The following is a 23,051-nucleotide window of genomic DNA, read 5'->3' as shown; positions in this document are numbered from 1 at the left end:
TTGCGATATTTAGCACCCGGGGATAAGAGGGAGCAGTGGCTCTGCTGGAACAGTGCTGGGTTGAAAGGTACATTTCTAAATTACAGCCTATGTATTGCTAGCCACCCTGAGTGCGTCTGACACTCACCCCTTCTCTCAACAATGCACAACCTTATAAATACAAGAGGTTAATTCTGGGACTATTTTCTATTTGCTCACATGTTATGTATAAAGTGTTTTGCTGGATTTTAATAATTTCATCAAGTTGTACAAACTTTTCTCTTCTGACATAAGAAGATTTTCCTCATTCACAGTGTTCTGCAGGTTATTAAACTGATTTTATTTTCTTTGAGATCATAATGACGTGATCAGTTTATGAAAGTGTGTTTAAAGCTGCCTTAACCTCTTAACATTCCATCCGGTCCTGGCAGGTCCTGGCAGGTCCTGGCAGCAGCTCTCATTATGTGCCCACAACTGCTATGTTAACTTCATACTCTTATGATACACAGTTTGAAAGCTAAAATCCTCGCGATTCGATCAATGCAAACCATTTCAAGATACGATCAGCACAGTGGGTACAATCAGCGCCTCTGTCAGACCAGTACAATCAAAATTGAGGCGACTCACCGTTGAAGCCTCATAGTAACTTAATCGACCAACAAAAATGGTCTTGTTACGTTGTCAAAGGTCCAGACGATCCAATCCAGTAAAAACATTTAGTCCAAAATACAGTATTCCATCAATAAATCCCAAGGGACGGCTGCTGCATTGTTTCATATTTGCCGGCAGACGTGGCTCGTTTGTCATTATAACTGTAATAACTCCGATTTGGATGTAACCAACTATGGTAGCTTTTATTCAAATTAGCCGCTGAACTCTAACCTTTCGACTGACACCTAATTCGAACCAATAGGAGCATGTCACATCCACAGCCTACAACAGCCAACGGGTACCCGCGCTGTAAGGAAGAGCCAGTCCTTATTATTTTGTGGGTAGGCCGAGCCAATTGCAACCATTAGTGCTGATGACTGGCACTTCGTGTAGCCAATAAAATTCTGAAAATAACGATATCCAGCTTTAAGTAGGAAGTCCATTATCTACCAGCAAAAAAAACACAATCTGCATCAAGCGACCGGCTAATACGGAGTGATGCCAAGGGGTGGTGCTGTTTTTGAAAAAAATAAAGACATACATTTAGAAAAGTCTGTGTAAAATAATGGTATTGGTATAAAATTTTAAATTGGACTAGGGAAGCTTTGGCTCCAGCTGTCTGCATGCATGTGTTAGCAAACATTTTCAAGCAGGAAAAAAATATACTAATATAATACTAATATATATTGGTTTTTAAACCAAGCGGGAAGCTTCCGGTCTACAATATGAAGCCAATGCGGAAGTCCCTGAAACCTGCATTCTATTGAAAATCCAGCAGGGGGCGACTCTTCTGGTTGCAAAAAGAAGTCTGGCTCCATTAGAAATAATGGGAAAATGACCCTACTTCTCAGCTGAAGTACCCCAGTAAACACTTTCCTGATGAGTTTATGGTCTCAGTTGCTAGTTTCAAGTCTTCTTCAATACAAAATGATGTTCATTTAGTAAATTATGGCCCCATTTATTTTAAAATAGACCAAAAAGCAGAGTATGTTTCAGGGCGGGATTATCTATGATTGACAAGTTGTTACCATAGCGACCTGTCAATCCCTGTGTAAATTTAACCAGTGCATTTGAAAAAGCTTATTAGGAGTCGGCTGTTCACTTTCTCTGGTGAGTACATTTAGATTTAAGACTGTTGTTCACTAGAAAAAGTTATCAGCCCTGTTAAAATGACAGTTAACGTGAGTTACAGTTCCACCTAGCTAAGCAAAACGGCAGTCCACAAACCAACGGGTGACGTCACGATGACTACGTCCATTTCTTATATACAGTCTATGGTTTAAACTCATGTTAATAAATTCCAGTAGCACTTATAGTGATTCTGACTTTTGGGTTAGACTCTTGTATTAAAGTGTTATCTTTCAAAGAAGCCTTTGAGTATGCCTTGAATAGGCGTTTTGCATGAATTTTACAGGAATGGTAAGAGGTTAATTATTATTTTTTTGTATCTTTGTCTTTGTCCACTGGGGACAGCAGGACAAGATTTAAACAAAATATTACAACCAGCTTGAAGTTAGCAACTTGTTAGCAAATAGTTGCCTATTTTCACATCCAAAAGTTATGGAGCAACATTATCATTCATTCAGAGTCGTGTTTCTGCCCACTTGATGAATTCTAATGAATAACGATGAAGACTGATATCCGCTCTGCTTTTAGCTCTGTCTTGGTCTACACCAACTCCTGACAAAAATATCTGTCTCTTTAGCAGCTAAATGCTCCACTATGTTCACCAGCTAGTCATTATAACTTTGTCTGCTGTTTGGTGCTGGGCAGGATGTGTACAGTGGGTTTATCAGAGCTTTTTTACTGAAAACAGCTGCCCACCATGGGAGCGGTGAGAATGAACCAAAACAGTAAAGTTGTGGGTAGTAAAACCAAAACAATGAGCTGAGAGAGGCTATAAAACTCTGTAGAACTGAGGACTGAGGGGAACAGTAGAGTTGGGTGTTAATTCTCAGTGCGCTCATCACCATGACTGACCCCTGACACAAACGCAAAGTAATTTAATCCACTGTTAGTATAAAAATACTCCTTAGTGCAGCTTTAATATCTCTGTTATTTAACCTTGTGCTGCTGTGACCTTTACATGAACCTGATGACATTTATTCAGATTTGTGCCATACTTGAAGTTTAATGTAAATGTTACTAGGTCTGACCTACTCAGCCAAAATTTCAACAACAGACCTTACTGTGTTTTTTAGAACAACTTTCTGGCGAAGAAATAATCTGTGGACAGTGTGTTTGTCCCTGCAATGAACAGCAGAGGAAGTCAGTGACGGGCAGCGGTACAGACATCATGTTCAGATAACGCATAATCACATTCTTTCTGGTGTCTTTAAGTCAGTCCCACAGTCACTGGGACATTGTGTGGAGTTTTCATCTGGAGTTTTCAGAAGATGTCAAATGACCGGGAAGTGTAAGGGTGACCGAATGTGAAGGTTGCCAGGACTTTGGAGGATTTCTTGACTTTGGGTCAACACAGATTAAACTGTCAACTGTTGCATATGCATGTGCTTCTGGAGGCCCATATGCCTGCACCCTGTTTTAACAATTCAAATCAGCTCTGTCCACACAGCAAATCTGCCGAGGCTGGGCAACACAATAACTCAGAATCAAACGCTGCTAAAGGTGCCACTAATAACTACGGTGATAATGCTGTTTTTCCTGTTGCTGTTTGTGCATTCGGTGTCCTGCTGGAATATTAAGTGGAATGACAGAAAAATGATTAACAACCATTTTAATTATTGATTAATTGTTTAAGTCCTTTATCATCCAAAAATATCAAACATTCTCTGGTTCCAGCCTTTCAAATGTGACCTTTTTCTGTTTTCTCTGTTTTAAGGATTATTCATTATTTGGGAAAAAATTACACTAATCAAATAACCATTTGATTTATAACATAATAAATAATGCATATTAAAAAAATAAAATAAAATAAAAACACTTGCTTGCCTGTCAGCCAATCAGATAACACTAATGGTACGGAAACAAATCGACATTTAACAGTTAGAACAAACTGATCGAGGTCCCCCATCACTGACGATAAATGAGGAGGAGATGAGAAGTGAGGAGAGTGGAGGCTTCTGAGGAGCGTAAAACTAGGATCCACAGGTATATCCTATGTGGATGGCAACACACTGCATTTGCCATACTGTAGATTAATTACATGTGGGAACAGGAATAACCCTCACACTATTCATGTCATAAAATAAAAATCTGAATCGTAAAAAGATTATTTGTTTTTCATAAGCCCAAAGGCTTTTCCTTTCTTCTTTTTCTCTAATGTTCTACTACAAGTGCATCTTGGCCCATTCAGGAGGAATATAAAACTATACAGTTCTAAACAGCTGCACAGGCGAGGTTATTGTTTCAGTCCTATAATATCAGCCTGAACCACAAAAAGAAGGCCGGACTTACTGTGCCTGTGGTCTTTCACAGACTAATTTGGCTGAACGTTTCATTCTGAACATTTATGGCTGTTTTTATTGTGCCCAAATTTCTTCACATATTTTGACAGCTGAGATTCTGTGCGTCATTTGTAACAGCCGTCTCCTAAAATGACAACAAAGAATGAGGACGTCCCCCGAATACAATTCCTCCAGCCACGTTAGCTGAATGGAAAGCACCCCCTATTTACTCTATATAGTGCGACCAAAATTACTGCAATGGAACCAAAGAAAGTATGGCATGTGCACTCCTTTCTCGATGATAAAAAAAATGTCAATATACACATATATCACTATAGAGTAAACTACTGAGTGTTAAATAGCGAGTTTTGCATGAGTGAACAAGCCAGACACAGCCCTGTTCTGCAAACTGAAGAAATATGTGTGTTTGTACAGCACCTTAACTATTTCACTTATTTGTCCAGTGTAGTACAAATATTTAAGTATTTACTGAAATAAATAAGTCTATTTGTATTGAACAGGAATATGAAATAAACTGATTTTGTAAAATAGTTTTTCTAACTGACATTGTCTGTTGGCTGTATATAAAAAAACAAAACAAATTGATACAAACCTGGATTTAGGCCCTACCTGCCATTCCTGGGAAAACCTCAAAACTCATTAGTCTTAAATTCATTTTAATGATCTGATGTTTCTGTGAGTGCTGAGAAAACCTAACCAATGTGACACTCAATTATTTACAGAGTTGGGACTGGCCGTCTGTGCAGTGTGAATTAATTTTGCTACATGTGTGTGACGGAAGCCAGCGTGGCTGTGTAGTGAGTAAACCTCACTCCCCGACACCTTAAGGGACGCACTGGCGACCGACGCTATTGGCCATGGTTTTTAGCCTCCTTGTCAGCGTGTCCACCTCCCGTACCCAAGGTCGCCGGTTCAAGTCAGGACCGTGCAGTACGTTCTCGGGGGCAGCCGGTTACATGTGCATGACTTTTTTTAACAAGTGCTTCACACGCGCATTAACATAGCCTACAAAGCACACACTCTATCTGTCTTTGAGTCTATTTGTGGCTCTAATTGGCACATTCACCGGGAAGTAAAAGGCTCTTCTTGCTGGCTAAAAGCCTACAGCTGTACAGCATGCATGGTTGCATCTATCCAATGGAAGGGGCTTGCCCCTTGCACTGCAGACAACAATGCCTTCACTATGGAGGCAGAAATAAAACACAGGGGAAAAAACTATTCGGCTGCTTAATCCTCTTGAGTCAAGATGTTACAAAAATTAAGTCCATTCTGCCATGAATTGAACTATTTTTACATCAGCGTGCTGTAGAGTGAGCAGATGAAACTCTGCCACACTGGCTGTATTCTCAGAAGCACTCTGACAGATTTCAATTTATTCACAGTGTGCATCTGTTAGGGAAGCACAACCTGCACTCAGGATTCTCAGTACGATCCAGTGATCTGTCAGTGTGTATGTGCCAAATACTCGATAAACCATCCATCATTTTTTTGTAAAAGCCAGTACAGCGAGGTCAGAGGTCATGCACATAAATGGCATGGGAGTCCGCAGAGAACTTGGTTTGACCCGGAGCCTAGCGAGTGAGCTGATCACCACCTCCCTCTGGGCCAAAAACTCCAAAGGATTCCTAGCATACCACTGCTTCAATTACAGAGGCGGGAAGGAGAGAGGACATCACACCGTCTGACTGCATGGAAGAAAATGGCATCGCCTTGGACGGAATTATACAGGCTGCAATTCTCAAGAGGGTATTACTGTAATCCTTTATTGATGCCACTAAGTAATGTAAAGCTTTACTTTTTAATTTTCAGCAGTTTTACATATAAAATGTTACAGAATCATTTAATTATGCTTTAAAAGGTACAGTTTACTTAGCAGCCTAACCACTGACTGGCCCGGTGGTTATTTATATATATCTATGCATGCGGGCGTGAGCTGTTGCCTAGCAACAGCTGCTGTAGGTGGAAGAAGACAGACAAGTGCTGGCAGGGCAGATGTTGGAAGGAATTTCTAAAAGTAGAACATTTGAGAGAGACTGAGAGGAGGTACTCTCCTGACTAGGTTATCTGCAGCTTTCCCAGTACAATTGATGTAAATGGAATTACGTTTGTGTTGCTCAAGGCATTTAAAAACCTGTGAAAATAAATCCAAACATCTCGGCTAATTACCCTTAAAGATATGTGATCTTTCACATAGACTTTTGTCCACACGTATTCATTTCATTTTGTTACAGAGTCTTATAACTTTTTGACAGTGGTGGATAGTACATTTTTTCAAGTACTGTGCTTGGACTTTACTTGAGTATTTTCTTTCCATGCCACTTCCTACTTCTACTCCACCACACCTCAGAGGGAGATATTATACTTTTTACTTCACTACATTTATCGTGCAGCTTCAATAGTCACTTTACAAAAATTATTTTTACACACACAACAAATGAAGAGTTTAAAAAATGTTATCTGTATTCTTTTACAGTTAGTACATTTGTTCACTGATCAGCAGATTAATCCATAATGAAAAAAGTCATTAAATGCAGTCTGATAAAAAATAGTTCAACCTCAACTAACTACATAAGTAAAATCCTGCTTTTACATTAATGCATGAGTAAAAATAATCTAATGATATAAAATATAATAGTATCAGGATTTTTTACTTTCTGGAATGAGTACTTTTACTTAATACTTTTTGTTCCATTTTTCTGATTATACATACTGTTACTAGAGTAACATATTCAGAGCAGTATTACTGCATAACAGTATTTTTACAGTGAGTAAGTAAAAGATCTGAATACTTCATCCACCACTGCTTTTTAATTATAACGCAAATAAATATAAAGCTATTTGTGTAATGAATTCAAGGATTTTATAACATTGCTTTTACTATTCTGTATTATTTCTTTAATACTACCATCTACACTCACAATCACCCCTGTGGGCAATTTACAGTATAGTGGATTTTGGGGCCAATACCAATATTATTATTGAGACTCACATAACAATAAGTGTCTATTTCTTAATATAAATACGCGATATAAACAAATACAAATTGAAAATATGTCATTGACAATTGAAAAATAAACTTAACTTTTTACCTGAGCTTTTACCTGTACTACACACTCAATATCAAATGGATTTGTTCAAACACGAGTTCAGTAGTTGTTGTGAGTTTCTACTGACTCAAACATTCCGCACGGAAGTTCAGTGTTGCACTTGGAATTACCAGTTTGACAAAAAAATCTCAATTCAAGCTCAGATTGAGAAAAAAAAAGCTAGGAAGTGGACCTCAAACTGGAATTGTTTGTTTTGTAAAACTATTATTTCCAAGGTCGACACTGAAACCAACAATTAAAAAGAAAACCGTGTATGCTATGTGAAATGTACAAAAAAACCATGAAGAAACCAAAGGTGCTGAGCGACTCGACTCGAAAAGGTGAAATGGTGTGTGAAAACCACTTACTCACATGCCACAAACTACTCTGGGTGAAAATGCTCTTTGTCTCAGTGTCACCGAGACAAAATACTGCATGTCACTTATACCAGCTTCAAACTGTCTCTTTAAGTTGTAATCCTTAAGATTTCCTGGTTGATTTGGCCCCGGTGGTTACTGGTGGTGGGCCCAACAGCAAGTACGGTTTCATTCTACAGGTCCCTGAATTGTGGGAGCAGCTAAACAAACTGTTGTCGTTTTAATAAAGAAGTCGGGCAGTAATTGGCCTTGTTCCATCATTCTGTGAGCAACAGTGATCTGATTTTATGCTGCGCACAGCAGGAGTCTGTGAACAGCAGGCCACAGTGAAAGGAGTTGGTTAGCTCGCTGAGAAATTGTGTGCAGCCTGTCGCCTGCAGCTCTTTCTCTCTTACTGTCGCTGCTCCTGACTCTCTCTGCAATATTTCAAACTGATCTGCTGTCAGAAAATTGTGAAAAAGACTGTTATCTTGTTTTGTAGACACATGTTTGATGAACGATAGCAGTCAGTGCTTATCCCACTGATAACACATTGCATTTCCTGTGTCTACTTCATAATAAAAGTCAGCTTGGGTTTAGCCAGTTGAATGCTTTTAATGCAGTTAGACCGTAGTAACATTACTGTACCGAAATGGGTCTCTCTAAAGAACCTTCTATTTCGAAGTATACTTGAAAACAGACTTTTGTATTCTTTGCAGTTTACTTACTATTACCATTTAATTACAGTTTACCATTTTCAGCATAGCTAAAACCCTCACATCTTTTCTTGCAGGCTAAAATCAACACTTGGACATAATACCGGTACATAGAATAGTAATTTGGATTGCGTTAGCTAGTGAAGTAACGTGGCAAGCCATACAACTATAGTATTTTGCACATTAGCCGACAAGTGAACATTATGTAATTTGAACATTTAAACTGAAATACAAAATTAAAATATATATTTTGGACTCCGTTTCGTTGGCTGCACTGTCGCTGTTTAGAGTGATTCTTTGCAGAATGAGTAGCGCACTTGAACGTCACAGCGTACGTAAGCCAATGGAATTCCTGGATAATCCGACCCAGAGGCAGCATACAGGACAGTGACTTAACAACTATTTCAATTAGAGATTTTTAATTAAAGATCGTCACTGTGTCAGGTTAGGCAAATATAGTCATGAATTCTTACTGTGACTGACCAATCACAGCGTGACATCTTTCACAACGTGCGCATTTGGAAAAGCCTAAAAAAAAAAAAAAATAAGACTGACATTTCCTCTGTTTCACAGTTCCACCTAGCAGCACTCACAACATCCTCTTTCATTTTCACTTCACAGTGTTTACAGCTGTGTGCGGAAGAGCACTCTGTCAGTCAATGTCATGGAACATGTCATGGAATTTGTAGTGGAAAGCAAAAAAACATTTGTCAGGACGTCATGAGGTGTCCCAGATGTAGCATCGGTTGTTGTCCATGATGATACACTAAATGGGATAAAATGGCCAATTTTCATCCGGGCCGCTATTGCATCTGATCCCGGCATTAGTCTGAGGAGGTCCTACCTTGCAGCCCTCACAAGCACTGACACCATAGTGGTATCCAGAGGACTTGTCCTGGCAGACGAAGCAGGGCTTGTAGACTCTGGGTGGGGGCGGCGGGGATGGCGGGCTGGGGACGAGCTCCTCAGAACTGGTGCTCTGCGTTTCAATGGCTGCAGGGAATGCAAACAAGAGAAGAAGATGGAGAGGTTTTTATTTCAAATTACTGAATGATTAATTTAGACATCTGGAACTAGAAAAATATATTTACATTTAAAACCAGGAAACAAGACATGATTCAAAACTGCCTCACCTCAACTGTTTTCTCTAAGTCTCTAAAAAATAAAGGACGAACGCTGTTACACACATATTCCTGGATGGAATAGGTTCCTATAAAAATGCCAACAAAATCAGATTGCTGGAATGTCCCCTGTTTGTTCATTTCACTAAATGTGTGGTTTGGTGCTGGCAGGTTGAGACTAATCAGAAGGTGCCTCCCACTACGATAGTTACACCCACTTGTCCTGGTTCAAGTACAATCTGATTAATGTGTAACAAAATGCAAATGTAGCCTGATATAAGTTTAATGGAGCTTTAAATGGGAAATTCTTGGTTTGAAACAGGTACAATTTGCAAAAGTTAGCATGCTAACACGCTAAACTAAGATGGTGAGCATTACCTAATAAATGTGTCAGCATTGTCATTGAGTGCATGTTAGCATGTCAAGCACTCACACAGCCGCAAGAGTGGCTTTTTCTAACATTTTATCTAATGCCCTCAGGCAACAGAATCTTTTTTTGGTTCTCACAGCTACCCACACAGAAGGGGGGGGGGGGGGGGGGGGGGGGGACAATCGACATGAGCATGTGGTGTGAGTGAAGGCTAAGCTAAATTTCATTATTTTGGATATTTAGACACTAACAACATCACTAAAAACAATATGTGCTTGTGTAGCAACATCTAAGGAACCCTTTTTTTTATTTTGTGGTCAAATATTTATTTAAAATGTATTTTTGTTTTTCTTGCCTCAGGGCAACGTTATGCAGTCAGGCTAGTTTTCATTCTCATTCAAATCCTACATGGCACAGGAACTCTGGGAAAAGAGAAAGAGGCAAGATTTCAAGAAATTAAAAAGAGTACAAGTTCTCTCTTGATTTTCCTAATAAATGTTGAGAAAATATTGGATTAGTGCAAACTGCTGCCCTGAGGCAACAAAATAAAATCTGCTAAGAAGGTTGGTGGGTGAAAGATGCAAAACCAATTTGATTGTTGACATCCATGTTTGCTTGTTAGCAGTAATCCACTTCACTGTCTTTGTTGCCACGTTGCTATGCCTCTTTATATTACTGCTACCACCTGTCGACCAGCAGAATGGTATGTAACCTGTAGCAGGACTGTGTGTAAATGTTTCCTTGTGCACATTACAAAGAAACAACAAGGACCCACTTGTAGGAACATTGCTTCTTAGTGCTACTAGTGTCAAAAACTCTGCAGGGTATTTTTAGTTAAATAAAGGTATTGCATACCCAATATAGGCCCTGCACATTTTGCATTGTAACCACCAGGTAAGATTTAGCTGTAAATCTGTTGAACCGTTTTACAGCATGGAACAAGAAGTGGGCACTGTTTCTGTGGCACAAATCAAGTGAAAAACAAACTACTTATATTTTTCTTAAACCAGTCTAAACCAGCAGGTAGGAGACATTAAAAAGACGTGTTTATGGGAGATGTGCTCGTAATTTGCAGATAAAAAAGCACTAATAGCACATCAAGAATCATAACACACTTAGCACCTTGAAGTGAAAATGTACTTTGAATTTCTGCAGAGACCAAACCGCTGTCCACATACACACAACCCGTCTGCATAGAAAATGGAGAACAGTCTCTCCAGCATCTCTGCTGATTAGATTGCTTTCTTCCGTACTTCATCAAAGTAAACTCAATTACTGATTGTAAGGGACACGCTCTTATAATTACTGGACCCTCGTCCTTGCATGGAATTCCCTGGCGGTTTAATCTAATCTTCCGCTACATTCACCCTGTGTGACTTTTTGCGCATGTCAAATTTCCAGCTTTGCATTTGGCAACTTCAGTGGCTCCAGGGAAGACTTACCAAGTCTGCGGCACATACAGGGCTGTATATGAGGATATGTTACCTCTGTAATAAGGGATGGATAGTAAGATGACCACCAAGGTTAATTAAATTGAGATGATTTATACTCTCGCTATCTATCGATTCTCACTCTTATCTGGATTTGAGGAGCAGTTTGGGCAAGGTGCAAGGAGAAGTCTGCGACTCGTTATGAAACAGTGACGGCATCAACTGCTTAAAAGTTCTGCAGAATCTTTAAGTAGACTTGCATAAAGCTGACATAATGGTGCTGCGTTGGGATTTAGAAATGTTTGCTGGTTTGAATTTCAAGTGGTATTCATCTGAGAGTAAACAAACTTCAATAGGGGAAGTCAGCCATATTTCTCCGTTCTTTAAACAGCTGCAGTGCGACCTGGTTTCATTGATGAGGACAGACAGACAGACAGACAGACATTTGTTTTCATTGTGAGGTCATTTCATTGCTCCAAATGCTCCAAATGGTTCCCCTTGTTGCTGGCAGAGAGCATTCAATAGCAGCTTTCCCATAAAGCAGATGTATGGTGAGACACCACACTGGAGGAAAGCCAGTGGTCTGAAACACAAGGCCATCTGATAGGGGGGGAGATGGAAAATAGATGCTATTACATTTTGTCCATCTATGCCTGCATATAACTAATACAAGTACAAGCTGGTTTGGAGTTTTGGTACTGATACTAAAACAACTTCTTTTCAAAACCTAACTTTAAGTAACAAAAAAGCATTTTCTATAAAATCTGTCATCAAACCAAATGCCACACTTGTCATCAGCAATTTTATAGTCTTTTCTTTACACTTACACGTATACTGTGAGACACATACAGTATATGCATGTGTATGTATATGTATGTTGGCCAGATCACAAATCTGAATCAAATGTGTCTCAATTTTCATGGGTTTACATGTAAATCAGCCCTGCTCCAGGTGGGCTGTGCTGAGGCATCTGAAGTTGTCAAAATGTCCGAAGTAGAGTAACTGGAACAGTTTGTTTTGAGTCCATTTCTAATGCTTCCTGGTTGCATTTGCACTCTACGTTTTTGATTTCGTAAAGCTATGGAACCACCCAGCGGATAAGAGTGAATGGGTTACAAAATTGGCAAATTATGATTTAAATCACCAACTATCTTATAAAAGAATGAGTAAACTGGACTACAAATCTGACCAGACACCCCATGCTTTGGGTTCTTTACACTTTCCAATACTCAGTGCCATGCACACATTTTAGACTGTAACAGAGTGCTAATGTTCCAAACCCAGCCTTGTTGTGACCTCTGATGTATAAAGCAACTGTAAATTGCTTCGGATAAAAACGTCAGCTAATTGTGATGTAGTGCTTTATTCATGTGCCCTCCCCCATCACTGATTTAGGATAATCCTTAATTCCCAAATGTCTGATTTTATAATTCATTGTGTGTATGGTTGCTTAGATGAAAGAAGTGGTTCATTTTACCCACAAGCTAAATTCATCCCTCTCTCCCATCTCGACAGGGAGACCACACCGTAATATCACAGACCGCCCTGAATCAAACATGTAAGAGGTGAAACAAGGTGTTCACCTGAGATGATGATGAGGATATATGACTACTGGAGCACAAAAACAATGTATATTAGCCTTCCCCAGGTGGTGCGGCACACTTTAACATACATCTAGAGGAAAAATACTTTTGCTGCTGATATGCCTTTGGAGCATTTGTGACGGCTGGGTAGTCCCATACTGAGGAAAGGCAGTGCCAACAATTCAGCCCTGCTGCCTATTTGAAACTCATGGCTGCATCTGGGAGGCAGTGTGACCACCTGCAGACAGATGGGACGCATAAACGTAGATTCATTACACCCCTCAGTGTGTGTGTGTGTGTGTGTGTGTGTGTGTGAGGAGGAGGAAGAAGGGGGTGGTCAATGGCTACCTGTATGGTGGTGTACTGTATAGGCCCTATCAGGTGCAGGGGAGCCCTTTTCCATTTTCTGCGTGATTAAACTTTGAGTCGACTTCCCTGCATGTTAACATACACAGAAAGCTCCATTGGAGGAATAAAGGCTGGTGACAGACAAGAGCATACCACGAGTCTGGCTTAAGAGCAGGCAGAGAAAAATCTGTGGCTTCGTTCAGCTGCTGAACCTTTAGCCTCTGGCTGAACCTGCTGCTGGGGTCAAACAGGAAAGCACACACTCCTTGCTGGAGGCTGCGGGCAGAATGAGGGGAAACACAAGAGAAAACAGTTCCTCTGATTGGCCCGTCCACAGGGACTGAGCCTACAGACACTAGGAGCACACCGATATACATGGCCAATACTGGTTCTCTTTTAAGTATCAGCCATGACACTTATGCTAATACTATGTATGTATGAAGGATAAACTCAAGAGAAACACAGCTAATGAAAACATTTGTGAATTGCAAAACATTGCTCTCAAATTAGACTTTGTTTCGACTGATAACATTAAGACACGATCTGATAATCTCATCATGTCTTGATCTGATAAAGGCACTGTGTGACTCAGATCAAGTCAATCATGTGCCGTAACATTCACCACGGTTTCAATATTAAACTGAGACAATATATCATGAGCATTAAAATGCACCATTTGTCAGTTCAATACAACTCAATATGGGGGTTTTGCTGCTAAAACTTTACTTGGTCTTGTATGAGCAGAGCTTTATTGTGGCTAATGTTGCCTTGTATTGGCAAACTGTAGCTAGACATGGCTGTGTAGTTGACATTACATCACTAAGTCAGTTCACTGACACGATGACTGGTATCTTCTTGGCAGCGGCAGCTGGTGCATTTTCGTCCAGGTGGGGACTGCCATACTATTCCTTAACATGAAAATCTAAGAGAGCGATCTCGGTGATTCTCAACCAGACTGAAATTGCCCAAAATTGTCTGTACTCACTAGAACATTACTTTATGCTGCAACTCCACTTAGACTGTGATATACATTGAAATTATAAATATAAAACATATATGGATGACAATATGATAATACTAAATTAAATGTATTATTATTTTTTTGTAGGAGGGCAGCTCCTGATCACTGTATATTGGCCAGCCGCCCCAGCTACAGAAATTGCTGTTCAACAAAAGCTGTATATCATTTTGGTTTATCTCAGCTGGGATCTTATTTCCTTCGCTTTGGCCATCACTTCTATCAGCTCTACCTGAACTGTAGAAAGCATTTTTGCACAGAAAGAGGACTGATGATTTTGTCCTCTATCCCTTACAGTCTATATTATTCATTGTCTTCACCGTGCAAGTCGATCGCTTGCGCTGCGCATCTGTAAAGGGCACGTGGTGGCTCTTTTGATGTCATCCACTCGCCGCTGTTATAGATGTTATAGCCTAGTTATATTCTAAACACAGCTTGAATTTAAACGCAGCATACAATTTACTGTTTAACTGTTGTAGTGTTTTATAGGCGGTGATAATAACAGCCTCATAATGTTGGCTAGTTCTTACTGTTATGCTTGTTTTTTCGGACTCCATCGGGCATCCAGAGAGTAACACGCTACAAACGTTTGAAAGTCCAAATAAAAGTGGGCTATTTATTCAAAAGAAATGATTATTATCAATTCCAAAACTCATAGTAGATTTTTACCCTACGGAAAAATGTACAATGATCACTTTTACTAAAGAATAGCCTACATAGCATTGGAAAAGTTATGGCCGATCAAAAAGTGCAGGAGGGAGCCGCACGCGCTCTTGAAGGGACCACAGAACAAACCTCTATCACAGGGGAAAACTTAACTACTGCAGCATTAGTTTTGATGATCATGTAGCAACACAAAACCTATGAGCAGCGGCTTTTATGCATGTTTACTTCATACAAGTGGATCGCTGTCAGATAATGACCCGTCAGGTGCAGAATCAACCTAGGACACATCGCCCCCACCGTCAGACTCTCCTTCACTCACTGTGCTGAGCAAGTGTAATGCCCGTAGTGGAAAAGGCGTTGCCAATGGCAACATAGAAAGAACACCGCTAAAATGACTGTATTCTCTATAGGGGTAAATTTTACCTGCTGGTGCTTATAGGTATAAATGCCCATTTATTTCAAATCTGGCTTTATCTTGACATTTTTTAACAATAGGGGGTGCTACATAACACGCTTTTAGGAAAAGTCAAAGACTGGGGGACTTGAAAATTACATTGAAACAAAGAGGGTAAATTTGACCCGTTGGCTGTATAACCTGTCTAACCTGGAGTTAGTTGACAACCTGTCTGGTCATCTGACCGCTCTGACTTCTTTTTGTAGCAATGTTGAAATGTTCCTAGTTCTCAGCAATTAACTTGAGGAGTACAATGTTATTACTAAATTGAGTTGAAATTATTCTGTGTGATAATAATTTATCTACAAAATATAATCTACGTAGGTGTGTGCAAGAAAACTCGCATTGCACGGTCAGAATGAGACACAAATCTAATGCCATAGTTTAGGGGCATTAGCAGTAAACTGTCTATGGGCTGTTGGCAGCGACCCTCAAAAAATATGCACAGGGCGTCACAGTCAGCTTAAAAAACCCAAACTCTGATTCTGATGCCCAAAATGAGCAGTGAGGTAGGATGTGAGGTTACGTGTAGCTAATATAGAAATAATCAGCAGTGTCATCTATCCACTCTGTGCCCTCTATGTCCTTATATCCAGTTCCACCAGTCTGAAAACCACTGACATGTAAAACTCTCCCCACATGGTCCACATGACCAACAGATGGCAAAGAACCTGAAGCAAAGTCTGTCGCTGCACACAGGCAATTTAACACAATGATGCCGCATTCGAAATTAGGACAAAGCTGAATTTCTGCTGCAGATAATGGAAGGAAAAGGTGCACTTAAAATCTAGCGCTTAATTTTCATCGAAATAAAAACCAATTGAAAGCAAGAACCATAAATTGCAGTGACTGAATTATGACAGATTTTAACAGTGCACCAGAAACAGGTACAATGAGAGAAAAAGAGCAAAAAGAAGAGGGGGGATGGGAAAGAGAAGCATTTCCTGAAACTCCTCGGGGAATCAGTGTGTTTGGTTTGTGTTAAGGAAAAAGCTGCGGTGATTTGGGTGTGGAGCGGTGGGCATGGCCTGGGAGGATTAGAGGAATATTACTCTCAGTCGGTGGATCCAGCCCCTCTGCTCCTCTACTCAGCTCACACTCCTTCCAGTCTGGAAGTGTTTTTCCTCCAGGTTTTCTCTGCAGGAGCACCGAGCGCATAGCTCACATACAGCAGGCCCAGTCAGAGGAAATGGTCAAAGTTCACCCAAAGTACACCAAATTAGAAGCAGCTTTGCGCTGCTGTCCAGTGCGTTTTACAGAGAGGGATATTTACAAGAGCTTTAAACACTCAAGGAAAAGAAAATAACAAAGAGGAACAGTCACTTGCCTTCATGTCTGCTGGGGAAATGGAAGAGGAGAGCGGTGGGGAGAGATGAGGATCTGCTTTTCATAGGGCTTCGAAATCTATTCTACATTTGATACAAAAAAGACTCCCAACTTACTGTACTTCTAGATTTTATGTACTGACAATGTATTATTATGTGACAGTATTTCTGTTCACCTGACCAGGGAATGGGGGTGAAAATTGGCTTTTAGCTACTCTGTATACTGCATCGGATTTGAAGTATTATATTATACGTGCTCCGTGTCAAATAAATAAAGAAATAAAATAGTGTTTGGGTTTTGATATTCCCAGGCAGTCATGTGACCAAAATCTTCCCCCAACCCCTCCTTTTAGCCCCCTCTGTGACCTCACAGCGACCCCGGGGTGAATGCAGCGCCGAGGTTAAACTACACATTGAAGGGAGGCAGCGGCGGCGGCAGCGCCAAACACAACAGGTGCAAGCCTCTTCAAAGCTTTCATGAAAACTGCCCGAGAAACTAAGACTGCCATAAAAGCAGATGACAAGGTCCAAACCCAGGGAAGGAACATGGGGGAAAAAATAAGGTTGTTGAAATTCGAGAGGTTTCTCTTTAATTCGAAGGAATTTGTGGCCTTAAAAGCACAGCGCCTGTATGATTTTATTCTCCCCCTGCTAGCACTTTAAGTAGTAACTGGATTCTGGTGTCGGCTAGAAAACAGTCAAAACAACTGACGCTGGGAGCTCGGGGATGGGTGTGGCAAACGAGAGAAAATATCCATTCAACAATCAGAATGTGTCAGCTGAGGGAGACGTACACCAAGAAAATTGAAAAATACCCATACTGTGAATAATTTTCCAGTACAGTAGAGAACAATATATATATATATATATATATATATATATATATATATATTGAGAAAGAGAGAGAGAGAGAGAGAGAGAGAAATACAATTTTTTGCTTATGTAGGCTGATATTTTTAGATCTAAAAAACATAATTTTGACAATATTCCTGTATTGTATTATTTTATGCCAAAAGCATTTAAGATCAAACTCTACTGGAAAAATAGGTTTAGCATCTTTTAAAAGGCATGGATAACAGCTATTCAGACCTTATGAGTCTGAGGTCAGATTTATAATTTTGCCTCACATTTGCTAGTGAGCACAAACCTTTACCTCCACACATTAAAACACCCCTTAAACGTTCTATATTAAAGTTAAGGCAAATGTGTACAAACCAAAGACCAGAATCAAGCCCAAAATGTTGCCGTATTTTCCACAGTTTTAATTCCTGATTGCTTGATTACATAGCTTGATTTAATTCAGTCAGTGTTAAAGAAGTTTAAGGCACTTTAACGGTTTGAATTAATTCATTAAAACGTAAAAAGAAGATAACATTAGACAGGTTTTTCTGCAGCTGATGTTAAGCAGCAACTCCATCATATAGCATCCATAGCTGACTTGGTATTTGATTGTTTCATTCAAATATTCAAAAAATTTCAAAACTCTAAATTATTGTTTTTGGTACCACTGAAGAATGATGAGCAGTCAGTGTTCATCTTGAATCCATAATGCAAAAATTCCACAACCCAAGTCAGAAATGTTTCGTTATGGACGATATCAACTCTCCGCTATGGAAATTTCAATATCCTCATTAAGACAATTACAGAATCAGCCTAGTGCGACATAAACGTGTTCGTGCTTTAATCTTCAACAGGCTCGACTGCTGTAAGCGTGTCTTTACAGGTCTCTCACACAGCTGCAGCCGATTCAGACCGCTGCTGCCAGAGTCCACACTGAAACCAAGAGAGTGGAATACATCAGTCTAGTTCTTAGATCTTTTCACTGGCTTTCTGTGCGTCAAATCTTCCAAACTGCTAGTTTATAAAGCGCTGAATGGTTTGGAGCCAAAATACACTTCTGATCTGCTGCTACGGTCTTAACCCGTCCAGACCTCTCAGCTGGTCTGGGTCACACGTCTGCTTACTGTCTCCAGCATTCGCTTTCCACGCACCACATATCTGGAGCAAACTCCCAGAAAGTGGGTCTACTCTTCTGTCTTTCTGTCTAAAGCACTTTGAATTACCTTGTTGTTGAAATGTGCTATACAAATAAACTTGCCTTGCCTTTCAAAGCATGGCTTAAAACTTTTCTGACGGGACTTTACTTTAGCCCCCTGTTCATCATTTAGAAGCAGTATTTAAACATTTAACATGTAAGCACACATAATTTTTACGTGTCTGTTGTCAACACTGAAGACTGCTAATGAATGACAATATAGCAAAAGACTATATTTATACTGTAGAAGTTGTCAATAGTGTCAATACAGTACTGTACATTAATAAACACATATCTTATATCTGTTTATTATTACACTATCTTTGTGTACCGCTAATTAAATTCAATGGAATCTCTTTCAAATAAAATCTTTATCCATACCTTACACTGCAGTGAAATGATTTAGCTTTTTTCAATTTTATTATTTCTTTCTATTGCCTTTAAGGCTCTGACATGTGTTAAGCACTTTGAATTGCCTTGTTGTTGAAACGTAGCAGGAACCTTTAGCAGATACAGTATTTGATATTTATTAAAAGGCCAGTATTATTGCATAGTCACAGTATCAAGGTAACCCTGGTGGGACCCTAACACTGTCCTAATCATGTCGATTAACCATCACTGGCATCAGAGAGCTCTCCTTTCATTTCACTGTTGTACATCCCTTTTTATTCCCCCCCATCCGCCTTTCATTTCACACGCCCACTAAATTAGCTTGGTGTGCAAGCTGTGCTAATGGCCTTTTATGTCCATATCAGAGGCACTTCAGCCTTGAAGACAAAAAGTCCCCAATTATCCCATAACACACATCAGCTGTAGAACACATATCACGCTGGAACATCACACTCTGTCTTTTTAAGTCACAATAGCAGCAGTGTTTATAGGCGATCACATTACCACTTATTTGTCTAATGGTTTTTGGATTTGTTTTGATGAGATAAAATGACTTGATGCTTTTAATGTGAAATTCATTTGTTTCTTTATACGGCGTGGGTATCATGTGCAGCGGTGCCTCAGCCGCAAACCCATTTTATCTGTGTAAAGAAGGTCCTTGATCATTCTTAATTACCATCTAAACTGGAAAAGGAAGTGCATTAATGGTCGGCTCTTCGTCAATGCAGCTAATTAACACCCAGGAGGTTTACATTCTCCTGAACAAATAAATTAATAAACCAAGATTTCAATGACCCTGGGAGAGGCTTTCTCAAATCAAAGTCTAATTTAAACAGTGCCTTATTCAAACAGGAAAAGGGCAGGGGTGTCCTGTCTGACAGCACAAAAGGCCACCGTGCAGCTTTACGGGCCGAGGACGACTTCATCGTGAGAAAACGTAAAAAGAAAATCAACAGTAGCTTCTTTTGTCCCTTTTAGCGCTTCACGAGTTTCGTCTTAAAAGGCCTGTGTGAGGACATCTCTTAAAGGCCACTGATTGTCCAATTGCTTGGTGAATCAAAACACCTTATTGTCCCGCTTTTATTATTTGACGGGTTATGGAAAGTTACTTACTTATTAAGTCCTTAACACAAGGACACCAAATAAGTAGAAAGTCAGAGTGTCAAGAGTGTTTCTTCACCGGTAAATTACTCAGTTTGGAGAAGGCAGCACTTTGACCTTTATGTAAAAAAAGAAGAAGAAGAAGAAGAAGAAGAAGATTTTCTGAGGGGGGTGCGGGTAGCATGGAGGAATCTGGTCTTGACCTCAGTATTGTCTAAGTCAATTGTTGTCAATTGTTAAGGCCATTTCCAAGGTATAATCATCTAGTCCTTACCTTTGACAATAATTTCATGTTTCTGCTTGGCTTGGATGTTAGGAATTTAAAATGTTAGGAATTTAAAATGGCAGATAATAAAGTTTAACACTTGGTGGAAATTGAAAAGAAAATATCCAAATAAGAGTAAAAAATGGAAGGCTTTCTTTTGGATGTCTGGCCAAACCTTTCTGAGGCGATGGACAGGTTTACTGGGGGACTTATGACCTCAGTGTTTCAAAAACAAAATTCTAACTACAGCCCTGTCCTAAAGCATCACTTTCTTTGGTTTGAATTTTTTTTTTAAATGTGTTTTAAATGTTCCTACATTTTTACACATTTATTGAAGTCTGGCTGTACACTCTTTAAAGATAAAGAAATAACTTCCCCACCCTTTATATTATTTTCACATACAACATCAACAAGTTTAACATCTTGATTGCCCAGAAATGATCTCATCTCACTGCTGTATTATTATTATTGACATTAAAAGTTGAAAGGATAAGATGATTATTCAACAAGTGCACTGCCAAAAAACTCCATGGCAGCAATTAATCGTTTTAAATACTTTTTCATGCAAAATTGTCTTGCAATTTGCTGGTTCCTCCTACATGCGGAAATTATGAGCTTTCTCTGACCAAATCACTAGTTATTTGAATTTATTTGGATTTTGGACTATTTCTTGGACAAAAGCGATTTAAAGATGCCACTTTTCACTCCTGGAACTTCTGATGGCCGTTTGTCTCTATTTTCTGACACAAATGTTGCTATCAGAGACCTCTTCATCAGAGCCTGAACTGGAGTGGAGGCAGCTCAGGTTAAAGGTGGCAGCTGTCATTTTTGCGCTTTCACTGATAAGAGCCTCTTTTGACTGAGTGCCCTTGAGCAAACACTTCCTGAAGAATAACAGCTGGATGCTGGTCGTTATCAGATGAGCACAAATCACAGAGCAGCAGTAGGGTGAAAAACAAACACTGACAAGTGCCCAGTTAGTGGACGAAAATGACCCAGATCTGAAGATGACCAGACATATTTTACAATTTAGGGGTAGCTGGGTAACTACATTAGTCATTTATATAATTACAGAAATCATTTTATTTTCACATCATGTCATAAATATTTAGTTGCCCTACAAAGCTTTTACCACCATGCATTTTTGGGGCTATTTTTATAATATTAATTATTATTATTTTATCCTGTCCTTTAATGCCTTATGGTCACCATTTTATTAGAGTGTCTTCCAAATGTTATTTTGATTAGATATTTAGGCTATTTCTCCTTCTACTTTTTGCAAAAAGAAGAAATCAGTTCTAAAATTCCTGGAATGCAGCTGCCATTATAACACCCACTTAGTCTCCTGGACAAAAACTAGCAGCAGTCCATCTATCAACCTTGCCCAGTTAAAAACGCAAGAGGTTGACATGTTCCGATAGCAACCCCGCTAATCTTGTTGAAAAGTCCGCGGGGTCATTTGTCTAAATCAGTGTCAGAGAGCGCAGGTCGCGGCTCGTCAGGCCGCCCCTCCTGTCATGTGCGGCCGGAGAGGAGGTGTGGAAACGCCGCCTGTGTTTACTCTCTGCATTCCTCCAGCCTGCTGCTCTCTGAACTGAACTGATCTGAGACAAGCCATACATCAGCAGGTCGGAGATGCTTCCACTGCTGAGAATTTATGAGGGCGCACAGTAGGAGTGAAATATGGCGTTTGGGAGAAGGTTCCGGATGAGTTTTCTGCTGAATCTAACATCAAAACAAACTTGTTTTTATCAGACAAGTACCAGGAAATTACACTTTATCATGTCACTGAGCTGCTCCAAAAATGTTCTCCCTGTGTGTTTACTAAGAATGAGCCTGCTACTCCCATGATATTTCTATGAAGCGCCCTGTTTTCCTGCAACTCTCAAAGAACAGTTCCCTAATTTCTCTCATTTTAATTGAGCAAAATAAGACACTAGTTCTTCAGTAATTATCAGACCTGGAGGCCGTTTATGGCAGTTTGTTGTGAATCATGTCATGGACTCAGCTTGCACTGGCTCATCCTCACAGCTCTGAGTGAGGCAATAATCACAACAGCAACAATATTAACAGGTGATGAGAAGTTGGACCTACAGTGTGCGCTCCGGCGGTGCTGCCACTCTCTGTGCGCCAGTCCGCTGATGCAGGCTTTCAGAGCCTTCTCCTGCAGCATGCAGGAGGACGGGCTGGACGTGTAGAAATCCAGCATCTGCCCGGGACTCACGGCCAGCACGTCCATGCAGTCAAACATGATGACGGCGCGTCGTTCAACTAGTCTTGTGCGTTATGGATAAAAATCACCGGCATGAGCGCACACAACTCCATCAAACTCCGATGTACCCCCCCCCCCCCCCTCCTCCTCCTCCTCCTCCTCCTCCCCCTTCTCTTCTTCTTGGCACGACAGATTTCGCTTCTCTTCTTCTCCGCAGTCCCGCACCGGAATCATGAATTATTTCGGACCAAAATGCCCCACTGATTCTTCTAAATGCTCATTTGCCATTTTCTCGCACCGTGTCCAGTCAGCGCGCTGCCATGGACGTCTGAACGGGACTCCTCCATAATAATAACAATATCCCGACGTGTTTTGTCTGAATTACCCCGTCCCGGTTACCGACACCAAAGCCCGCCTGAACTGGAGGATCTTTCTTCTTTCTATTATCAAAAATCAGACGAACGGCGTTTAAAAGCACATGTTCTCCTCTCCGATGACGAATGGGTTATCCGTCCCC

At 40.2% G+C, this 23,051-nt stretch overlaps 1 protein-coding gene across 1 annotated transcript in view; it reads right to left on the bottom strand.

Annotated features, from left to right (window-relative positions):
* The window catches only part of LOC119907524 (retinoic acid receptor beta-like), a 91,961-nt gene extending 69,323 nt beyond the window's left edge, over window positions 1-22,638 (bottom strand). The window contains exons 1-2 of the mRNA XM_038725287.1: window positions 22,417-22,638; window positions 9,061-9,209 (exon numbers count right to left, since the gene is read on the bottom strand). Coding sequence (XP_038581215.1) covers window positions 9,061-9,209; window positions 22,417-22,573 — 306 coding nt within the window. The 5' untranslated portion in view covers window positions 22,574-22,638. The remainder of the gene's footprint in view (window positions 1-9,060; window positions 9,210-22,416) is intronic.
* Window positions 22,639-23,051: the final 413 nt, after the last annotated feature.

This window comes from Micropterus salmoides, unplaced genomic scaffold (assembly GCF_014851395.1).
Source record: "Micropterus salmoides isolate LMB-PRFRI ecotype aquatic unplaced genomic scaffold, ASM1485139v1 Ms_hic_scaffold_17, whole genome shotgun sequence".
NCBI lineage: Eukaryota > Metazoa > Chordata > Actinopteri > Centrarchiformes > Centrarchidae > Micropterus > Micropterus salmoides.
This window is presented reverse-complemented; position numbering and strand designations above follow the sequence as displayed.